At 37.5% G+C, this 21,059-nt stretch overlaps 3 protein-coding genes across 3 annotated transcripts; all 3 read left to right on the top strand.

Annotated features, from left to right (window-relative positions):
* The first annotated feature begins 2,567 nt into the window (after window positions 1-2,567).
* On the top strand, window positions 2,568-6,070 carry LOC106322681 (transcription factor TCP15-like). Its single transcript, XM_013760783.1, has 2 exons — window positions 2,568-3,769; window positions 5,801-6,070. Exon 1 carries the CDS (start codon window positions 2,795-2,797, stop codon window positions 3,737-3,739), a length of 945 nt encoding a protein of 314 aa, XP_013616237.1. The 5' UTR covers window positions 2,568-2,794; the 3' UTR covers window positions 3,740-3,769; window positions 5,801-6,070.
* A 6,378-nt stretch (window positions 6,071-12,448) lies between these two features.
* On the top strand, window positions 12,449-14,027 carry LOC106325324 (HVA22-like protein c). The gene is made up of 5 exons (XM_013763363.1): window positions 12,449-12,599; window positions 12,858-12,884; window positions 13,172-13,294; window positions 13,406-13,664; window positions 13,784-14,027. Exons 1-5 carry the CDS (start codon window positions 12,532-12,534, stop codon window positions 13,859-13,861), a joined length of 555 nt encoding a protein of 184 aa, XP_013618817.1. The 5' UTR covers window positions 12,449-12,531; the 3' UTR covers window positions 13,862-14,027.
* Window positions 14,028-14,734: 707 nt separating this feature from the next.
* On the top strand, window positions 14,735-19,332 carry LOC106325505. The gene is made up of 9 exons (XM_013763551.1): window positions 14,735-15,255; window positions 15,449-15,535; window positions 15,623-15,712; window positions 15,868-15,948; window positions 16,111-16,275; window positions 16,354-18,426; window positions 18,512-18,658; window positions 18,725-19,014; window positions 19,146-19,332. Exons 1-9 carry the CDS (start codon window positions 15,232-15,234, stop codon window positions 19,234-19,236), a joined length of 3,048 nt encoding a protein of 1,015 aa, XP_013619005.1. The 5' UTR covers window positions 14,735-15,231; the 3' UTR covers window positions 19,237-19,332.
* The last annotated feature ends 1,727 nt before the right edge of the window (window positions 19,333-21,059 follow it).

The raw sequence follows: 21,059 nt of genomic DNA on the forward strand, positions 1-21,059 counted from the left end.
AACTGCATATTTATATGGTCCACTGGATAATGAGATTTACGTGAAAGTCCCAGAGGGTATTGAATTGAAAAGAAAAGAGAGTTCTCGAGAACAACATTGTATTAAGTTAAATAAATCTCTTTATGGACTGAAACAATCTGGTCGAATGTGGTACAATAGACTAAGTGAGTACCTAGTGAAAGAGGGCTATAAGAACGACCCGATCAGTCCATGTATTTTCATAAAGAAATTCGAAAATAAAGGATTCGTGATCATAGCAGTATATGTTGATGATCTGAAAATATCCTAGGAACCTCTGGAGAGATTTTCCAAACAGTTGAATATCTAAAGAAAGAATTCGAGATGAAAGATCTTGGGAAGACAAAATTCTGTTTGGGATTACAACTTGAGTATATACATACACAGAAAGGTACTCAAGAGGTTTAACATGGCCGACTCACACCCTTTGTCTAGCCCCATGGTCGTGAGGTCTCTAGGCCTGGACACTGATCCCTTCCGTCCCAAGATGGACGATGAGGATGTCCTTGGTCCCGAAGTGCCATATCTCAGTGCTATAGGAGCTTTAATGTATTTAGCAACTTACACACGGCCTGATATATCCTTTGCCGTGAACCTATTGTCTAGGTTTAGCTCCTGTCCGACCCAAAGGCACTGGAACATGATTAAACATGTTCTCTGTTACCTGCAAGGAACGAAAGACTTGGGTCTATTTTATACTAACCATAACAAAGATGGTTTAGTTGGCTTTGCTGATGCAGGATTTCTATCAGATCTACACAATGCTCGATCACAGACATGATATGTTTTTACACATGGAGGTACGGCCATATCATGGTGTTCCATGAAGCAAACGATCGCGGCCACATCTTCGAACCATTCGGAAATATTGGCCATACATGAAGCCAGCCGCGAATGTGTCTGGTTGAGGTCGATGACCCAACATGTCCGATCAGATTGTGGGATGGTCGAGTGCAAGAAACCGACCAAGATGTTTGAGGACAATGCAACATGCATTGCTTAGCTCAAAGATAGCTACATCAAAGAAGATAGAACAAAGCATATTTTGCCCAAGTTCTTCTTCACTCACGATTTGCAAAAAGCTGGAGAAGTCCAAGTGGTCCAATTACGTTCCAGCGATAACTCAGCCGGCATCTTCACCAAGTCACTTCCGACTTCTACATTCGGGAGGCTCACGCATCAGATTGAGATGCGTAGACTGAAGGATCTTCAGTGATGATCAGAACAGGGGGAGTATACGTGTTGTACTCTTTTTCCTTCACCATGGTTTTGTCTCACTGGGTTTTCCTGGTAAGGTTTTAATGAGACAACATCCAAAGCGTATACAATCTATGTATGGTTATGGCATCCAAGGGGGAGTGTGATGGATGTCCATAACCGGCCCGGTCCATAATCGGCCCAATACCTAGAGAGAGAGGCGGCCACGCATGGAGAGAGAGAGAAAGAGAGAGAGACGGCTTACCTAGTTAGAGAAAAGGAAACCATATTTCATTTTCCTTGTATTTGTATACTTTCCATATTTATGTCTTTCCTTTTATATCTTTGCAACTCCCATATATAAAAGCACCTTATGATTGAGTAGTAATAACAAGATCTTACAGATTCTAAATCCTTAAATTCACAGCAAATAAAAGGGATTTAAAAGATAAGTCCAGCTCTAAACTCCCACGGAAACTAACAAAAAAAAAACAGTATAGGGAACTGTCTATGCGTTGAATAATCATCACATAAGAAAGGAAACTTCTTCATTAATAGTCGTAAAATTTCACTAATATATAAAAATAAACTATATGGTCCACATCAGAGTATCAAAATAAGTTTGCCAAATTTAGTGCTAAAGACAATTGTATGTCAATGAGATAACACCAATGGTGGAAACAAAGCAGAAGCAATACAAATTTCCTTTTTTATTTTTATTTATATAGCTTTATATATGGTTTTTATTTCGGGTGCAACTATATGGTTTTGTAGATAATAATATTAAACTCCATACTCATTGAAGAGACACATTACACATATTAAAATAATTTATCTGTTTCATAAAAAGGCAGCTGGATTCTATCATGTGGATCTCGTGATCTACCATAGAGCCATGGATTAATAACTGTCAATAATAATTCCATCTATTTATTATTCTGTTTTCACGTAGGTACAAAAGATTGTATTTGTAACTTCTGCATTGAGATCTTCATCGCTAAACTTTTCGCTAACTGTACATTTAATTTCGCGATCGACCTGAAGTTAGCAGTAACGACGCAAACTGACATCGCCTTTTAAATTATTGGAAAGAATGTAATAGAGTGTTCAGATAGGGTTGTGTTATTATAAAATATCGCAACAAATACGAATTCCTCTTATTTTATTCAACTCGGTCACTGTACGTTAAAAAGAAAAACATACTATTTGAATAATTGTACTGAATGAAAACCACGTAACCCATCTTTTATTTCCACAAATAACGAAAATTTCTCAAAGGGAACAGTTTATAATGTAAATAAAATTCCCAAAATAAAAAAAACACAAAAGATATAAAGCAAAGAAGAAAAAAAAAGTCTATGCTTTCATATTCATTGCTTTAACCTTCTCTCTCTCAGACACAGACACACAGCTAAGCTTCCCATCTGAAAGGAGTTTCATGTCCTGAAGGACCATAACCTCTCTCTCTATAATAACAAATAAAAAAACAGAAGATAGAGAGAGAAAGTATGGCTCACATAAAGATCTAACAGAGACAGTAGTCCCACTTCCCCACCACAGCCATCTTCGATCATCATCAATGGATCCTGATCCGGATCATAACCCGAATCATCATAGACCAAACTTCCCTCTCCAGCTTCTTGATTCTTCTTCCTCCTCTTCCACTTCCTTAGCCATCATCCCATCAGCTTCTTCTTCCGAACCTAACGCCCTCTCCAAGAAACCGCCCCCAAAGCGAACCTCAACTAAGGACAGACACACCAAAGTCGAAGGCCGAGGCCGTCGGATCCGTATGCCTGCCATGTGCGCCGCACGTGTCTTTCAGCTCACACGTGAGCTAGGTCATAAGTCCGACGGTGAAACCATCGAGTGGCTTCTCCAGCAAGCTGAGCCGGCGGTTATAGCCGCTACAGGGACTGGAACCATTCCGGCTAACTTCGCTTCTCTTAATATCTCACTTCGCAGCTCAAGATCTTCTCTCTCCGCTGCTCATCTTCGTACAGCTCCAAGCAGCTATTACTTTCACTCGCCTACGATGGCTCATCCTCATCAGGTGCGTCCCAAGCACGAGTCGCATTCCTCTTCTTCTTCGCAGCTTTTAGACCACAACCAGATGGGGAACTATTTAGTTCAATCAACGGCTGGATCTTTGCCAACGAGTCAAACTCCTACTACGGCACCGTTTTGGAGTAGTGGTGACAGTACGCAGAATCTTTGGGCTTTTAATATCAACCCTCATCATTCGGGTGAAGTTTACAACACGAGCGGTGGTGGCGGTGGAGGAGGCGGAGCAGGAGGAGGAGGAGTACATCTGATGAATTTTGCAGCTCCTATTGCTTTGTTTTCTGGACAGCCTTTGGCGTCTGGTTACGGAGGAGGAGGTGGAGATCATAACCATTACGGAGTTTTAGCGGCGTTGAACGCTGCTTACCGGCCGGTTCAGGAGACGGCGAGCCAGCAAAACCGCGAAGGAGATCATCATCACAGCCATCAAGAAGATGGAAGCACGAGTCATCATTCCTAGGCAAAAAACACACACACAAACAATATATCTGTGAGATTTATTTTTATTTTTAATTTGTTCTTTCGTTTGTTTGATTGTTTTTAAACAAGCGTGATTTTTTTTTTTGCATTGCTTCTTTATATTTTTCTTTATAAATTATAATATCCAACGAATGCTGCTCAGGTTCCATTCGTCTTCCGATTAGTTAATGTATTAAGTAAGAACGTGATTATTCGATATATGTATGTGGTTTTTGAAACCAAGTTTGGTTTTGATTTTTTCAAAAGGGTTTAGCCTCAATTAGTTGTTGTCTTGTGAAATGTGATTATTATGGGAGTCTGCTCGGGTTTCATTCTTCTAACAATTAGTTAGTGGTTTTGTTTCTTTTCTGGAAGTGTTTTTCCTCTATACTCTTGAGTGCGAGAGGTTTATCACGTGAGTTCTGCTCGATTTCGTTATTCTTCTGATTAATTAATGTATTAGTTAAGTAAGTAAGAACGTGACTATTCAATATATAGTATGTGGTTTTCGCAACTGGGCATCGTCTTTTCTTCTAGAGGGTTTAGCCTCAACTAGTATTTATCTTGTGAAATGTTTTTTCCTCTATACACTTAAGTTAGAGAGGTTTATTATGTGTCACACTACTTGACGAATGTTTTCGAACAATTTTCATATATATATATGTATGATGATTCGGTATTAATAAAACTTTCCCATACCAAATTACTATATATCTTCCGTTTAATTTGTTCATGATTTGATTCCCTCCACCACATTGTCTGGAATAGGTACATATGCATGTATTATGAGCTTATTCCTGTCACATTTCTATCTAATCTACTATTTTCCCTAGTGTGAATCACATATCGTTTTTTGGTTCCCCTTGACCGGTGAGATTTTTTGGTTACTAATTAAGTAATTATAAGTGTGAAAAACCTCTAGTAGCCTAGTGGTTTGAATGGCTGAGGTGGAGTTATGGCACTTAGTTCGATTCTTTTATTTTTTCAGAGAAAAGTGTGTACACGAACGGGATGCATTTAGATATGGTGCCATATTAGTTCCAGCAGGTCGTCTTCTATATATATATATATATATATATGCAGGATTAAATACTTTAGTTGATTCAATTTATAGCTTTCGTAAGATCATCTCCAAAAGTCCCCTTATAACTTCAAATATAAGATTTTGTGTATTCCAAAAGCAATTTCAAAAACCTTAAATTTTAAGATTTTGTACCGTGAAACCTCAAATATAAGGTTTCACTGTACAAAACCTTAGACCACCTCCATAGGGGATCTCCTAAGAAGAGTTTCAAGCAAAAGGAAAAAAAAAATGAAAAAGGGGAAAAAAAGAAAGAACCAGGTCTTTAAATGAGCTTTCTAGAATCGGTAAGGAACCCTAACATGGCAGTCTCCTATTCGCCCACCCCTTAATGTCTCTCTCTCCTTGGCCTCACGAAATCAGTCGGCTTCTTCCTCCTCCATTCTTGATTGATTTTGGAAACGACGAGTGGTTTCCGAGATGTTTATTTGTCGAGTGGGTCTGTGAATGTGATGATCGGAGTATCACCACCAGCTGAAGAAGGAGACGACAACACCGCCGCCGCCGCTCTATCGTCGGAGGATTCTTATTCTCCCGACAAGTCAGTGAGAGTAGCAGAGCTCGACTTAGCTCTGGGTCTTAGCATTGGTAGGAATCACTCAAAGGTTCGGTCTTTTTTTTCATCGTTGGCTTCCTCGTCTTCTTCTCTGACGAGGACTTTATATGTATATGATTTGTCTCAGATTTGATTTTTTTAGACCTCTTTGTATGGTGAGATTGAGTTAATCAAATCATATAGATAGATAATATGCAATGTTTTGAATTATACTTGTGATCACATTTTTAATGTTGCAATGTGTCTTTTGGTAATGGGGTTATAAACGGAGTTTTCCACACACATTCTTCTGTAACAACAAGTCAGTTCTTTAATTCCATTTTTATTTTTTACTTTCGTGGTGGATCGGTTCTGATTGATCAAATTTGTAGGATGCAAGGTAATTAGTGGAATCAAACATCATTTTCCTTGCTTGTTTTCTTCAGGTAATTAGTGGAATCAATCAGTGATCAAGCTGTGCGCTGGAGCCAGGGAACCCACTCTCTGTCAGAAACGGAGTCACCATCATCAAAGCATCCCTGTTTCATTTCATTTGGGAAGAGTTTAGTATACTTTTCTTTTAAGAGTGTAGGTATCGATTAGGTTTGGAATTAAATGTAATTTAGTGTTATGGTTTGTGTTAGTTGCGGTGAAGTGATTGGCATTAGTTTGAGTTGCGGTGAAGTGATTGCCATTAGTTTGTATCGTGTCTGAGTTAATACTTTGTCGAGTCTGTAACATTGTGATCTTTCTCATTAAGTTTTATATGAAATTGTTTTGTCTTCTATGTAATAACATTGTGATCTTTCTCACTGTCTGCTCATGTTTCATATCTTTCATAATGTATCGAGTGGTGAGTCACCATAGAGTTCATATCTTTAACATATCTTTCATCTTTCTTAGAAAATGTTTTGTGCAACTTAAAAAAAAAAAAATTTAAGAACCTTAACGAGGTTCTCCCATTGGAGGATAAGAAAATTAATTAGTCTAACAAGAGTTCTTAACTTTACAAATCACCAAAAAAACTACTAATTTATTCATGAGAGCCCATTAGGGTCTCTTACCAATAGACTTGCTCTTATATTTAAGGTTCCTTACTTTCTAGTCCTTTTACTTTTGTAACTTTTAATAATGTTATTAACTTTCTTGTTTAATTATTTTAGTCATTTTTAATACAAAATATTTTATTAACAGTACGAAAAATATTATATAAAAATAGTACTACATCAAATAAAGACAAAATACAAAAAAATTGAATACAAGATACAAAATAAAAAAGTTCATTTATCATTTCAAAATGCCTTAATTGATCATATATGTGAACATTATGAAAGTCATTATACTGAATAATTATGTAACTTATTTAAATTTAATGAATTAGTTTGTATGTTTTTACATGGAATATTTTAATATAATATTTATAGCTTTGTTTATAATACTTTATAGTTATTATAAAAGATTTATGCTTTTAGTTAAGTTTTGTTAAACATAAGGAATGTTATGTAAAATATAAAAGTTTTAAAGTTTAATATATGGTTTTGCTTTCGGAGAGAAACATCCTCAAACTTTATATTTGAAGTTTTGTCAAACCTTAAAATAAGGGGGCTTTTGGAGATGCTCGGCGTTACTTTTGTGAATGGTCAATCGCTATATACTTATATATTGCGGAGCGCAGGAACGTAACATAGAAGAAGTAAATTATAAAAAATCTCATCTGGTCGAAGCTTGCTACGTTTGGAGATTTAAGATATACGTTAATTCTTGTTAAATAATAATGTATTTACATGCAAAGATTGTGAATTTCGAACACCCAAAACATTCATCCAAGATCTTTCATTCTCTTCCGAAAGTTGATGAAACAAATACTGGAAACAATGTCTAGAACGAAATTTAATATCTGAGTAGGATATATGTAGATCTCGATGCAAACCCAATACTCATGCAAGTCACTAAAACTATTGTAGGTCATAGATTCGAGCTTCATCTTTTATTTCTAAAAGTTTTCGTTGATGGATGAAACGCAGCATCGATTATATATCTATAGTGGAGACATGACACTTGATGATGTAAAATTAACAAGGAAATTTTCATTATACAAATAATACAAAAGTAATTTAACATTCGCAATAACCATATCCCTGCATCTTGTGTCAGTCTATATGGATATTATTGTACTTCTTAAGTTATATACGGTCTTACCATGCAGGATTATATAGCGAAACGATCGTGTAGACCTACGTTGCATTGTATATAAATGAGAAATATTAACGAGCATGGGATTGGGTGGTTAGCAATTCTAAAATCATACACACACACTTTTATATACAGTTGATATCTTTCTTTTTTTTTTTTTGAACTGGCTTTCACACAGTTGATATCTTAATAGAAACAAAATATTGCTTCACATAAAAATATTTATTTTAGTATGAAAATAATATATAGTTTACGTTAAATGGGAGTATAATACTTGAAGCTTCTATAGATCGGTGCGAACCATTTCTTGGAATCATAGGCCTGCCGGTTATTTATAACCATATGTATTTTTAGTGAACTAAACGTTACTTTAACGAAATCAATTTTTTTAGGAAGCAGCATTATTAGAGGAATGTAATTCTATCTTATCAGAATAATATAGCAATAGGCGATCGAAACTAGATTTTTCGTTGACAAAAGAAAGAAAATAATATATAGTCACCGATGATCTCATGAATCTTCTTTGATTTTTTTTTTTGTCGACAATCTTCTTTGATATTTGTTTATTATTGTTTACGTACTACTTTGGAGATAAACAATAAGATACGAGTCATGACCGATCACTGTCTTTATGTCGGCGTTTTATTTTATATAAAAAGAAATCTGCACTAAAAGGAAATGGCACAGTTAGTTGATGTAATCTGGCGTTACCCGATAGGTCCAATAGAAATTAAAATGTCCCTAAAGTATGTATGCTTAAAATAGAGTTCTTTGGACGAAGTTGTGTATGTGAAAAGACCAGTATGGAAGAGTGTATTCATGTGGCTTTTTTTGTTTTTGATCTGGCAAAGATTAGATGATCATCATTCCCTCACTTGCTTCTCTATTTCGTTTAATCAAAAATCACTAATCCTTTCATTCGCCATCTTCACCATAACCATTTTATCATTATTTCCAGAACAAATTGTGATTACTTAATTTCTAAAAATTTTCGTTGATAAATATGCTGACAGCGATACCGAGTGATTCGGAGATTGAAGAAGCGGTACTATCAATAAATGGAGGCAAGGCTCCGGGACCAGACGATTTCTCAGCTACCTTTTATCAATCAGATTGACACATTGTAGACAAAGATGTGATAAAAGACGTCAGGGATTTTTTCATTCCTAGTCACTTACACCCGCAGCAGAACGAGACGCACATCAGGCTCATTCCCAAGGCTACCGGACCTCGATCAGTAGCGGAGTATCGGCCCATTGCATTATGCAATACTCACTACAAGATCATTACAAAGATCCTTACACGGAGACTCAAACCTTTACTGCCACTCCTCATCTCCAACACGCAATCAGCCTTCGTTACGGGTCGTGCTATATCGGACAATGTTCTTATAACACATGAAACTCTCCATTATCTGAGAACGTCGGAGGCAAAGAAACATTGCTCTATGGTGGTTAAAACTGATATGAGCAAAGCCTATGATAAACTTGAATAGGGTTTTGTCAAGGAAGTACTAAGACTGCTCGGTTTCGCCCCAACTTGGATTGCATGGATCATGAGCTGTATGGAATCAATGTCATATACTTTTCTTATAAATGGAGCACCACAGGGTCTGGTCAGACCATCTCGCGGCCTTAGGCAAGGTGATCCATTATCGCCTCATATCTTCATTTTATGTACTGAAGTACTTTCAGCACTGTGCGCCAAGGGTCAATCTGATGGCTCTCTCCCCGGAGTCAAGGTTTCACGAAACAGTCCCTCTATCAACCACCTACTCTTCGCAGACGACACAATGTTTTTCTGTAAATCAAAACAGTCTTGTGTCACAACCTTAATGAAGATCTTATCAACTTACGAAGAAGTTTCGGGACAGAAGATAAACCGGCTGAAGTCCGCTATCACCTTCTCTACCAAAACTCCAGCTTGCATCAGAGCTCGGGTAAAGGAAACAATGGAGATCTCTTTAGAAGGAGGGATAGGCAAATATCTTGGTCTCCCCGAGCAGTTTGGCCGCAAGAAGCGAGATATGTTTGCTTCTATCCTGGACAGGATAAGGCAAAAGGCACACAATTGGACGGCGAAATTTCTATCCGGGGCGGAGAAGCAAATTATGCTCAAGTCGGTTCTATCAGCAATGCCTTGCTATGCTATGTCGTGTTTCAAACTCCCAAAATCTTTGGTTTCTCAAATCTAGTCCTTGTTAACACGGTTTTGGTGGGATGCTACCCCGGAAAAGAAAAAGATGTGTTGGGTCACATGGGAAGCAATGGCACTGTCGAAATATGTTGGTGGACTCGGGTATCGTGAAATTGAAACCAATAACGATGCTTTGCTTGCGAAGATTGGTTGGAGATTAATTAAAGACCCCCACTCGCTGCTTTCTCAGGTGTTAATGGGAAAGTATGCTCAAAACTACACCTTTATGGACTGCCCAACTCCTGCTACTATGTCTCATGGCTGGAGGAGCATCCTAGCGGGAAGAGAAATTCTGAGGAAAGGACTTAGCTGGGTGGTAGGTGATGGCAAGACAATTCGCATTTGGGACGATCCATGGCTATCTTTCAAAGCTCCATGCCAACCGATGGGCCCTTCTCCACTTGATGGTTTCTCCCTCAAGGTTAACAGCTTGTTATGTTCCCTTTCGAACAAGTCGGATATTGAGAAAATCATGAGACTTATTTCTCAGTATGAGAACACTTTTTTTAGAATAAAAACAAGCTCGACACCATCACCAGATACTCTGATTTGGCTCCCTGAAAAATCAGGAGAATACTCCACTAAAACGGGGTATGGTATTGCTATGACGGCTGATATACCTTTGGAAACTATATACGAACCTGTGAACTGGCTGAATCACATCTGGAACGTCAAAACTAGCCCCAAACTGAAAGACTTCTATTGTAGGGTGGCAAAGAAAGCTATTTCGGTCAGCTCCAACCTGGAAAGGAGAGGTTTTCCGAGCTTCAATTGTAAAAAGTGTAGTAGGCATGAGGATGATCTACACATTCTGTTGAAATGCCCCCTTGCGGAGGAGGTCTGGAATCTGTTACCGATTGCTAGAAGGCCACATGTGACGATAACTTCTGTAGCAGAGCTGATAAAATCTGGAAAGGACTACGTCCCATTACCACCAGTGGGATTGAGTGCTCTGCTATGGCCTTGGGTTGTGTGGAACCTTTGGAAAGCTCGAAACAAACTTTTCTTTGAGAATAAAGTTTTTACAGTTCAAGGGATAGTTTTCAAGAGCATCCAAGATGCAAAAGAGTGGAACAATGCTCAAATTCCTAATAAGTATGTTCCTCCCTGCAGTCTCGCAGTTCACCACCAGCAACAACGCTTTGCCCACCCTCCTTCGCTGATCCAACCGGGAGTCTTGATCTGTAATGTCGATGCGGCTTGGAATGCAACTTCGGGAGGCTGTGGTATAGGGGGAGTCTTCTCTGGCGTCAATGCGTGTTCTCTCCCCAACATTTCTGAAGCGCATAGCCATGTTTCGTCAGCTCTAATGGCAGAAGCCATAGCTGTTCATTGCGCGGTTTCCCTGGCCGTTTATTCAAACGTCCGATCCCTGGTGGTTCTATCTGATTCCTTATCTCTGATCAACTTGTTGAAGAAGGGAGAGAGTCAGCCTGAACTGTTCGGTATCATGTTTGATATCTATCATTTTCTTGCTTTCTTCGATGTTATCTCTTTTCACTTCATCTCTAAAAACTTCAATAGTGAAGCTGATTCAATGGCAAAATCAGCCCACTGCCTCTGTAATGAACTCCATTTTGGGAGCTTAGACTCCTCTTGAGATAATGTTTGTTTGTCCAAAAAAAAAAAAATTATGTAGGAACATATACTAGTTAATGTTACTAATCCTTAGGCATAATTGTCATTTCATTTTCAACTTTTTCGTGTATGATATCGAACAAAATAAACAAAGATCCTAATTAGTGTATCTAATTGTCTTTGCTCAGCCCCAATTTTAACGATGCTTATAGTTTCTCCATCCACATTTACTGATACGGGCTATATACAATCCATCGGCTCTTAAGGCCCATTATTAGCTGGAGATCAGAGAAACGGGTCGAGTTTAGACCTTAGACAAGTGGATATTTGGATGCAGTACCATATTAGGATGCATTCACCATATAACTTACATTCCTCATTCCTCATTCCTCATTCCTCATTCAACTGTCTTTTAGATATCTGATACAAAGTACTAGTTTTTGGTCAAATACGATAAATAATATCATATTTTTGTATTAAATCTACCGAGCAGAACTCAAAAGTAACTAAAGTTGCATAAGAGTATGCTCATTGGTTTAAATATCGAAGATTTTTTCTATCATACCGTAATTTACAAACAAAGTATTAATATCTATTTAAAATTTATATAATTTAATAATTAACTGAACCAATGATAAAAGGACAGAAAACTTTCCAAACATGTTTTTTCTATAAAAAAGTTTCAAAACATGTTCTCAAATTTTCTTTTAGAAAAATTATCTTCATTCTCTCTCATTTTCTTTTTTTATATATATATTTTAATTACTCTTTCTCTCGTACGTTTTAGAGCATGATTATTGGGGGTTCTTAGGGTGAAGTTTTTATCGAAATATAAGAATTCGTCTCTTAACTTTTAACTAAAAAAGTTAAGAACTAGTTCTTAAAAAGTTTTAAGAACCAGTTCTTAACTTTTTTAGTTAAAAGTTAAGAGACGGATTCTTATATTCCGATAAAAACTCCACCCTAAGAACCCCCAATAATCATGCTATCCTTGCGATAAAAATGCTTTAATATCATTTTATTTTTAATATGCAAAGTAAAAAAAAAAATGAAAGGAGAGGTCATAATGGACCAAGGTAAGACCTGGCCTCCTCCGAGTTAAAAAAAAAGACCTGGCCTCCACTTTAGTTTTTTTAACATAGAGAGAAAGTCAGAAAGAGAAGAAGAAAAAAAAAAGTTTTAAGAAACTGGAGCCTGGAGGGTAGTATTAATGCCTTCTAATTCTGGAGATGATAATGTTCTTCAAGTTCTCATCAAGAACTTCGATGTCCTTGCTCTGTATGTCTCTCTTTCCCTTCTCTTTTATTTCTCTTTACAGATCCTTATCTTGTTTTTCTTCTTCTTGTTAATTAGTTAGATCTTATCTTGTTTCCTTAGTTTTATTTCTACAGAGTTTCAACTACATTGTCTATGTTCTTTCTTGATTCTAATGTTGAAAGAGATACCCTCTTTAGTTATTTTACTGATTTATAAGTTTAGTTTTGTGTGTAGATTTTTTTTTAAAAACTGAAACTTGCTTTGCTTTTGCTTCTGCAGCCCATTGGTTGCTCTCGTCTACCCTCTGTAAGTGAAATCTATGTCCCTCTATTTAATTGTGTATGTTTTGTTAATCTTTCATTCAGATATATATGAACATTGGAAACTCTTAGGGGAAAAATGCAAAAAACTAAACCTTTGAAAATTTAATCAATAAAGATTAAAGAAAATGATTTTTTTTTCTCAGATGCACGTATATCCACACACACCCATTTAGAATCCAAGGCACTGGGCATATGGTCTTGTAGTATTCAACTATTTTATTACAAAATTAAATTGGAATATGCTTAATTATGTTAACAAAAAATGAACAGATATGCATCAGTGAAAGCCATAGAGACAAAATCATTAGCAGAAGACGAGCAATGGCTCACCTACTGGGTTCTCTATGCAATCATCTCCCTCTTCGAACTCATTTTCTCCAAACTTCTTGATTGGTTAGTTTTATTTATTACGTTGATATTCTTACTTTGTAAGCACTATTTTTAATGCTAGTTCAGTCACAGTAATCAAAAGTTTTTTTCTGATAATTAAAACACACATGAAAGGTTTCCGATATGGCCGTTCTTGAAGCTGATCGGGATATGCTGGCTTGTGCTACCACAGTTTAATGGAGCAGAACATGTCTACAGACATTTTATCAGGCCATTCTACATGAATCCTCAAAGAGCTTCCACCAATATTTGGTATGTTCCTCAAAAGAAATTGAATTTCTTCCCCAAACGTGACGACGATGACATCCTCACTGCTGCTGAGAAATACATGGAAAAACACGGCACTGACGCATTTGAGCGAATGATCGTCAGGGTAAATTCAAAATCATTTACATATGTATAAACATGTGTATTGATTGGTTATTATTATTTTTTTTTTTGAAAAACGGTTGTTTATGTTTAAATGTTTAATTAACGTTGTTTTGGATGCAGAAGGATAGTTATGAAAGAGGGAGGAGAGGAGGAGGAAGCAATGATTATATGACCTTTGATGACGACTATAGATACTAAGTTTACCATGTTTATAATGGGTGGTCGATCACTGTTATCGCCATCCTTTTTGGCCACATTCAGTTGTAAGCTAGATGTGTGACTATTGTCTTATATATCGCTTTTATAATTGCCAGGTTTGTGTCTTGTATCCTCTATTTGATATAAGGTTTGTTCTTCCAAATCATCTGAACAATGGGCTGGTATACACACAGAAAACCTGAAACTAGATCGATTGAAATTTTTATGATTTTTTCTCATCTGTATCTGTGACAAAAAAAAACAGCGAGAAAGAAAAATCATATTATATATAGCAGTCCTCATTACAAAATATAAAAGCATCAAAATGTATGATCTAACCTTAGTATTATTATAGCATCTCAACTGGTAAAAAAATTATCCCAACCATTTAATATTGTTATTTTAATACAATTTATTTGTTGGTCAAACATATAATTTAGTTATTTATTAACAATTATTTATTTTAATAATTGAACCAATCACATACGGATCCTAATTAATTTCTCATTGCATGCTTACTTGTTTGAAAAGCACATAAAATAATTCACTCCTATAGTGTCCCCATTACTTAAAGTCAATCTCGTGGGGCCCAACTTTGTCCGATCTTTAACGTGTAGGGGCATTTGTCAAAATGGGCCCCGCTTCAAAATATGCGATTTTTGTCTTTAATTGCTGACATGGCATAATGTAAAAGCTTATGAAAAATTCAAACGAGATGGAAAATTTTAGTTATACATTCGCTCAAGCTTCCAAAAGGAGAGAGGCGGCTACTGTTAGGCTGGCTATGCCTCTCTCTCTCTCTCTCTCTCTCAAGATGAAGCAGATAAAATCAAATAAAACAAAAATAAAAAATTCAAGAAAAAAAAAGAAAAGGTTTTGATACGAGAGCAAACCAGAGGCGTATATTCTCAAATCACCAAGAGCCTCTCGAATTCTCCCTCCATTCTCCTCGCCGGCGTTCAACCTCGACGTTACACCTTTCTACGTCCCACGTTTTGACGTTGATCCGAGATTCTTTTCGAGGATCGCTTCCTCATCAGAGACTTGGCATCGGAACATATTTTTGAAGAAGCTATATAGCTAGCTAGGGTTCTTAGGTCTGGTGAGGAATACGTGCAGTAAAAATTGTTCGTATATCTCTAGGAGTTGGATTTTGATATTCTGGTTGATGTACATTTTGGACGTGAGAGTTTTGGATTCCTTTTTTTGAAAAAAATTTCAATTTTTTAACGGAAGCTTACTTCTTGGTAACTACCATGCATGCATGCGTTAGATAGGGACTCGTCTTCATGCAATGAAATGAGATTCGAGTGATGTTAAACGATTTGCTGGATAATGTTCCAAAAGGGAACTAGTTATTTTCCGTTCCAATGGCTGAGAGAGACGTCGAACAGGTAAACTATATTCTTAAGAGTTTTTTTACAAGAACTTGTCCCTTAATCTTTTGTTGTTGAATGATTGAACAAAGATTAGAATATGGACTACTTCTGTTCATATATGCTTAGGATGTGCTCTCTCTCTTTTCATCAACCTGTGTTCCTCTGTATAAGTCATTGGAAATTGATCCTTTTTGACCAAATCCAACAGGCCATTACGTCACTTAAGAAAGGTTCCTACTTGCTGAAATACGGTCGCAGGGGGAAGCCTAAGTTCTGTCCATTCCAGCTTACAAGTGTAAGATTTTCTTGGACGCCATAACATCTTCCGTTTATATTCTTCTTGTTTGCTATTTAATTTAAACATGTGAATATATTATCCTAGGACGAGTCAACATTAGTATGGTACTCTGGCAAAGAAGAGAAGCAGATTAAGCTTAGTCAAGTCCTCAGAATTGTTCCTGGACAACGCACGGTCAGTTTTCTCATGAATGCAATATGCATGTAAACAAGTACATTTCCTTGAACAAAAAAAAAACGCTTCTGAAATCTGTTTCTATTACATTTCAACTTAGTAAGATGGTTTCTTGTTTACCTCATCCTAGACTCAACGGCTAAAGTTTGTTTCAGGCTACATTTAAGAGATATCCACGACCGGAGAAAGAGTATCAGTCCTTTTCCCTCATATGTCCTGATAGGTCCTTGGATTTGGTGAGTCTTTTTAATGCAATCTTACCATGAAATAGCATTCGTTTGACCATGAACTTGAACGCTACATGTACATAACATCAAGGTCTAGAAGGAAAAAATCGTGAAACATCATATTTTATTTATCCATTAATCCATTATGATGTTGATGATGTTTTTGTTTAGATATGTAAAGACAAGGACGAAGCAGAAGTGTGGGTTGTTGGTTTGAAGGCACTGATCACTCGTGTAAAAATCTCCAAATGGAAAAACACTATTAAACCTGAGATCACTTCACCTGAATGTCCAACCCCTCATGCACGGAGAGTGTCTCCCTTCGTATCAATCCTTGTGAGTACCACAACATTTAACGTTCTTTATGAAAATTTGAAACAACAACCTTATACTTTGCATTATTGTTACCTACAGGATCAAGTTACTCAGCCCTCTACCGAGACTTCTACACCAAACCGGTTAGGAAAAGTCTTTTCTGACATTGTCTCAATAACTGCACCAGCCAATAACAATCAGACAGAAGCCAATACTCTCAATCCTAACCTATACTGTCCTATTTCTCCTGGGAATGTCGAAAACCCGAATTCACGGTTCTCCACGGGGGGTGACCTGGCTAGACTCAGCCTATCTAGCGCTGTGAGTACATCTAGCCACGGTTCGTATCACGAAGAGTTTGATGCTTTAGGTGATGTTTTCCTCTGGGGTGAAGCTATAAGTGATGGTGTACTAAGTGGTACTGGAAAGACAGTACATTCCACTACAGAGGATGCACTTTTACCAAAAGCATTAGAGTCAACAATAGTTCTCGATGCTCAAAACATAGCATGCGGTAGGTGTCATGCCGTTTTAGTTACAAAACAAGGAGAGATCTTCAGCTGGGGAGAGGGAACAGGTGGGAAACTAGGACATGGCTTAGAAAAAGATACTCACCAACCAAAGTTCATTAGTAGTGTCAGAGGGATGAATTTCAAATCTTTAGCCTGTGGTGAATTTCATACATGTTCTGTTACTCAATCTGGTGATCTTTATACTTGGGGTGACGGCACTCGAAATGTCGATTTGCTTGGTCATGGGAGTGAATCCAGCTGCTGGATTCCCAAGAGGGTGACTGGTGTCTTACAAGGAATGCATGTGTCTTATGTGGCTTGTGGTCCTTGGCATACAGCAGTGGTTGCATCATCAGGACAGTTGTTTACATTTGGAGACGGATGTTTTGGTGCACTAGGTCATGGAGACAGAACAAGCTCTAGTGTTCCGCGCGTAGTTGAAAGCCTAAGTGAAGTAAGAGTAATGAAGGTTGCTTGTGGATTTTGGCATACAGCTGCAGTGGTGGAGGTTACAAATGAAGCATCTGATGCAGAGCTCTACTCTTCGTGTGGACAACTGTTCACATGGGGAGATGGTGAGAAAAACCAGCTTGGTCATGGTGACAATGCGGCAAAGCTACTCCCTGAGTGCGTAACCTCATTGACAGATGAAAAAATCTGCCAAGTTGCTTGTGGCCATAGTCTCACCGTTTCTCTTACATCCAATGGACATGTGTTTACAATGGGTAGCCCGGCTTACGGCCAGCTGGGCAACCCTACGGCCAAGGAGAAGGTCCCTTCACGCGTCGAAGGAGACATAGCAGAGACTTGTGTAGAGGAGATTGCGTGTGGTTCTCATCATGTGGCTGTGTTGACATCTAAATCAGAGGTTTACACTTGGGGAAAAGGATTAAATGGTCAGTTAGGACACGGAACCGTTGAGAACAAAAGAGAACCTGCTGTTGTTGGGTTTTTGAAAGAAAAACAAGTCAAGGCTATAACATGTGGTTCCAACTTCACTGCTGTGATTTGTCTTAACAAATGGGTACCTGGCTCTGAACATTCTCTCTGTGCTGGTTGCCGTAACCCTTTCAACTTTAGAAGAAAACGTCACAACTGTTACAACTGTGGTCTCATCTTTTGTAAAGTATGCAGCAGTAGAAAGTCTTTGAGAGCTGCTCTTGCGCCTGATATGAACAAACCATATAGAGTGTGTTATGGATGTTTTACCAAGCTGAAAAGGTCTAGAGAACTGTCTCCTCCTCCACCAACTCCACGTACAAGAAACCTTTTGAATATGCGAAAATCGACTGATGTTTCAGAAAAAACTCCAAAACTCCTCTCACCGCACTCCAGAATAGCCTCGGCTGACTCTTTAGTGCAATATGGTGAAGGAAGACACAACAAAAGAGACGTGAAACCGGAAGTAAGTAACAGTAATGTCTTCGCCTTAGGCAGTTTACAGCCAGCTATGTCGCCGTTATTAAGAGGATCAATAGCTTGGCCTAGAATCTCCAAAAATATGATAGTTAAAGTTCCTGGTTCAAGAGTTAGCTCTCGCACAGCGTCTCCAGTTTCAGTGAAGTCAACTAGTCCACGCCCATCTCATGAAGTAACAACTGATGAATCTAGACACATAAAAGACAGTTTTGGTCAAGAAATTGTGGGTCTAAAGGAACATGTACTTCTTCTCTCTAACCATCTTTTATTTTCAGCTGTATATCACATGCATGCATCTAATATTTAATATCTAATGAAAAATGAAGGTAGAACAACTTACTTCCAAAACACAACAACTTGAAGAAGAACTTGAAAAAACTAAAAGGCAGTTGAAAGTGGTCACTGCAATGGCAGCAGATGAAGCAGAGGAAAACAGATCCGCAAAAGAAGTTATTAGATCTCTAACCACTCAGGTACATTTATCGTACTTCTTATGTTTCTTATATCCATGTCGCATAATGTTAACAATGGTCTTGCAGTTGAAGGAAATGTCTGGAAGAGTACCTCAAAAGGATGATACTAGCACTAACTTACACACAGAAAAAGAGACAACATCAGAGAGTCAAACTCAGACTAGTTCCCAGACACATATAAGAAGTATGGTCCCTCATGATAGTCAATCAGAAAACAACTTAAGTAAGAGTTTTGTTAATGGACATAGAAGACATAATGAGAAGGCAGAGAGAGTTGTGCAAGACGAACCTGGAGTTTATTTGACACTGTTGTCTTTACCTGGTGGTGGTAATGAACTCAAGCGTGTCCGGTTCAGGTACATGAATGCTTCTTTTTCTTCTTAAAATGCTAATACAATCTCGCCTTTTTAAACCAACACGACAAGACATATCATTTTACGTGGCTCGTTCATCATGCTGACATGTAACGTCGATGTTTCTTGTGCAGCCGGAAACAGTTTACTGAAGAACAAGCAGAGAAGTGGTGGGGTGAAAATGGAGGTAAAGCTTGTGAGCGACACAACATTCTAGTTTCCTAGGATCTCATTTGTCCTCAATAGAGGAAGAACGGGAGAGAGAGACCAAGACAAAGAAAAGATAGCGACATGTAGAATAAATAGAGAAACATATGTTTTGAGGGAACCAACATGTTTTCTGCTATCAATAGAAAAAAGTTTGATGAAAGTTACATATTTGTATTTTCTGAGTACTGCGTGGTTCCCAAGGAATAGAGCATTTAAACGAGGAATATCTCTGTTGAATACGTGTAAGTAAAGAAACAGTTCTACAATAATCATAATCACCAAGAATGCATCAATCAAAACAAGTCAACAACACTGAGGAAACCTGATGAGCTCGATTAACCGACAATAATCATAATCACCAATTATTCAAATGGGAAATTTGGTTTGGTTTTAGATTGTTTTTTGCCAAATTAAAAAGAAGATAATAGGTTTGTGTTCGATTGTATTTCATTTTGTAAATATGTTATTAATTTTTTTTATCAAAAGAGAGAGTACATTTGTGACAACTCCTCCCGTGGAACTGCAACTTAATTGGTGACAACTTTTTTGGTGGAAGGGTTGTTAAATAGTGAGGTCTTGGTTTTAAATAACGCCAAACACACCAATAACCTAGAGGGAAAAGTCAGTGAAAACTCACATGTGAAGGATTAGGGTCGATGCTCTATAGAACCAGTTTGGAATCCACGGGCGGGTTGTCACAATATTATTAATTTTTGGATTGAAAAATCTTTACGGCAGAATAAGATCTTTTTTGGTTGTGAGTTAGTTTTATGGTTTGATTTGGGTTTTGTTAGGATTTATGTCAGATGAAATTTCAATTTGGTTTAATAGGGAGCTTACGACATATATAAACAGTATACCAATTTGTTGATAAATAAATTTCCAATGCCAACGTTGAAAGGGGATCTAATTTTTTTTTTTATAACTTTTAACCAATATGAAACAAAAATAAGATAATAATTTTATACCCATTTATATTACTATATGATATAATACTATCTTATTCCCAAATTAAGTTGATGGTTAATCACAAAACACCAAGTTTCGTTTTCTCAATTGAAATCTATTTTTGTCTCTTCAACTTTTGATTTGACTCAAATTTGACAAGTTATGAATTACTGAATATCAACTTGACTTCTCATAATCACGAATACAAAGTATATATACATCTCTCAAGATATCTTCATAAACCTAATACAATAATGTTTAAGTCGGTAGAATAGGAAATATAGATATATCCGAATATATGGAGATCATATCTCAATACCCCTCCCTCAAGGTGGAGCATGTAAGTTTCGAATGTCCAGCTTGTCTAAAAATATCTCGAACTCCTTCCTTCCCAAAGCTTTCGTAAGAATGTCTGCAAGTTGATCTCTTGTTGAAACATAAGCTGGCTTGATAACTCCTTTAACAATCTCGTCTCTGATGAAATGGCATTCAATCTCGATATTCTTTGTTCGTTCATGAAATATGGGGTTCGAACTGATATGGATAGCCGGCTGACTATCACAGTAGAGTGTCATCGGTTCTTTGTGTTCGACTCTCATCTCCTTTAGTAACCCTTTCAGCCATAAGAGCTCTTTCGTCGCAGCCCCCATTGCCCGATATTCAGCCTCTCCCGACGAGCAGGAAACTGTGTCTTGTTTCTTGGTCTTCCATGATATTGGAGAATCACCAATCTGAACTATCCAACCTGACAGCGAGCGCCTACTGGTTTTGCAGGCTCCCCAATCTGAATCGCACCAGCCAGTAACATGCATTGAAGACTTAGCCCGCAAGATAATACCCTGACCCAGCGTCCCTTTCAGGTACTGAACTACCTTTAACGCAGCAAGCCA

This window comes from Brassica oleracea, chromosome C2 (genome assembly GCF_000695525.1).
Source record: "Brassica oleracea var. oleracea cultivar TO1000 chromosome C2, BOL, whole genome shotgun sequence".
NCBI lineage: Eukaryota > Viridiplantae > Streptophyta > Magnoliopsida > Brassicales > Brassicaceae > Brassica > Brassica oleracea.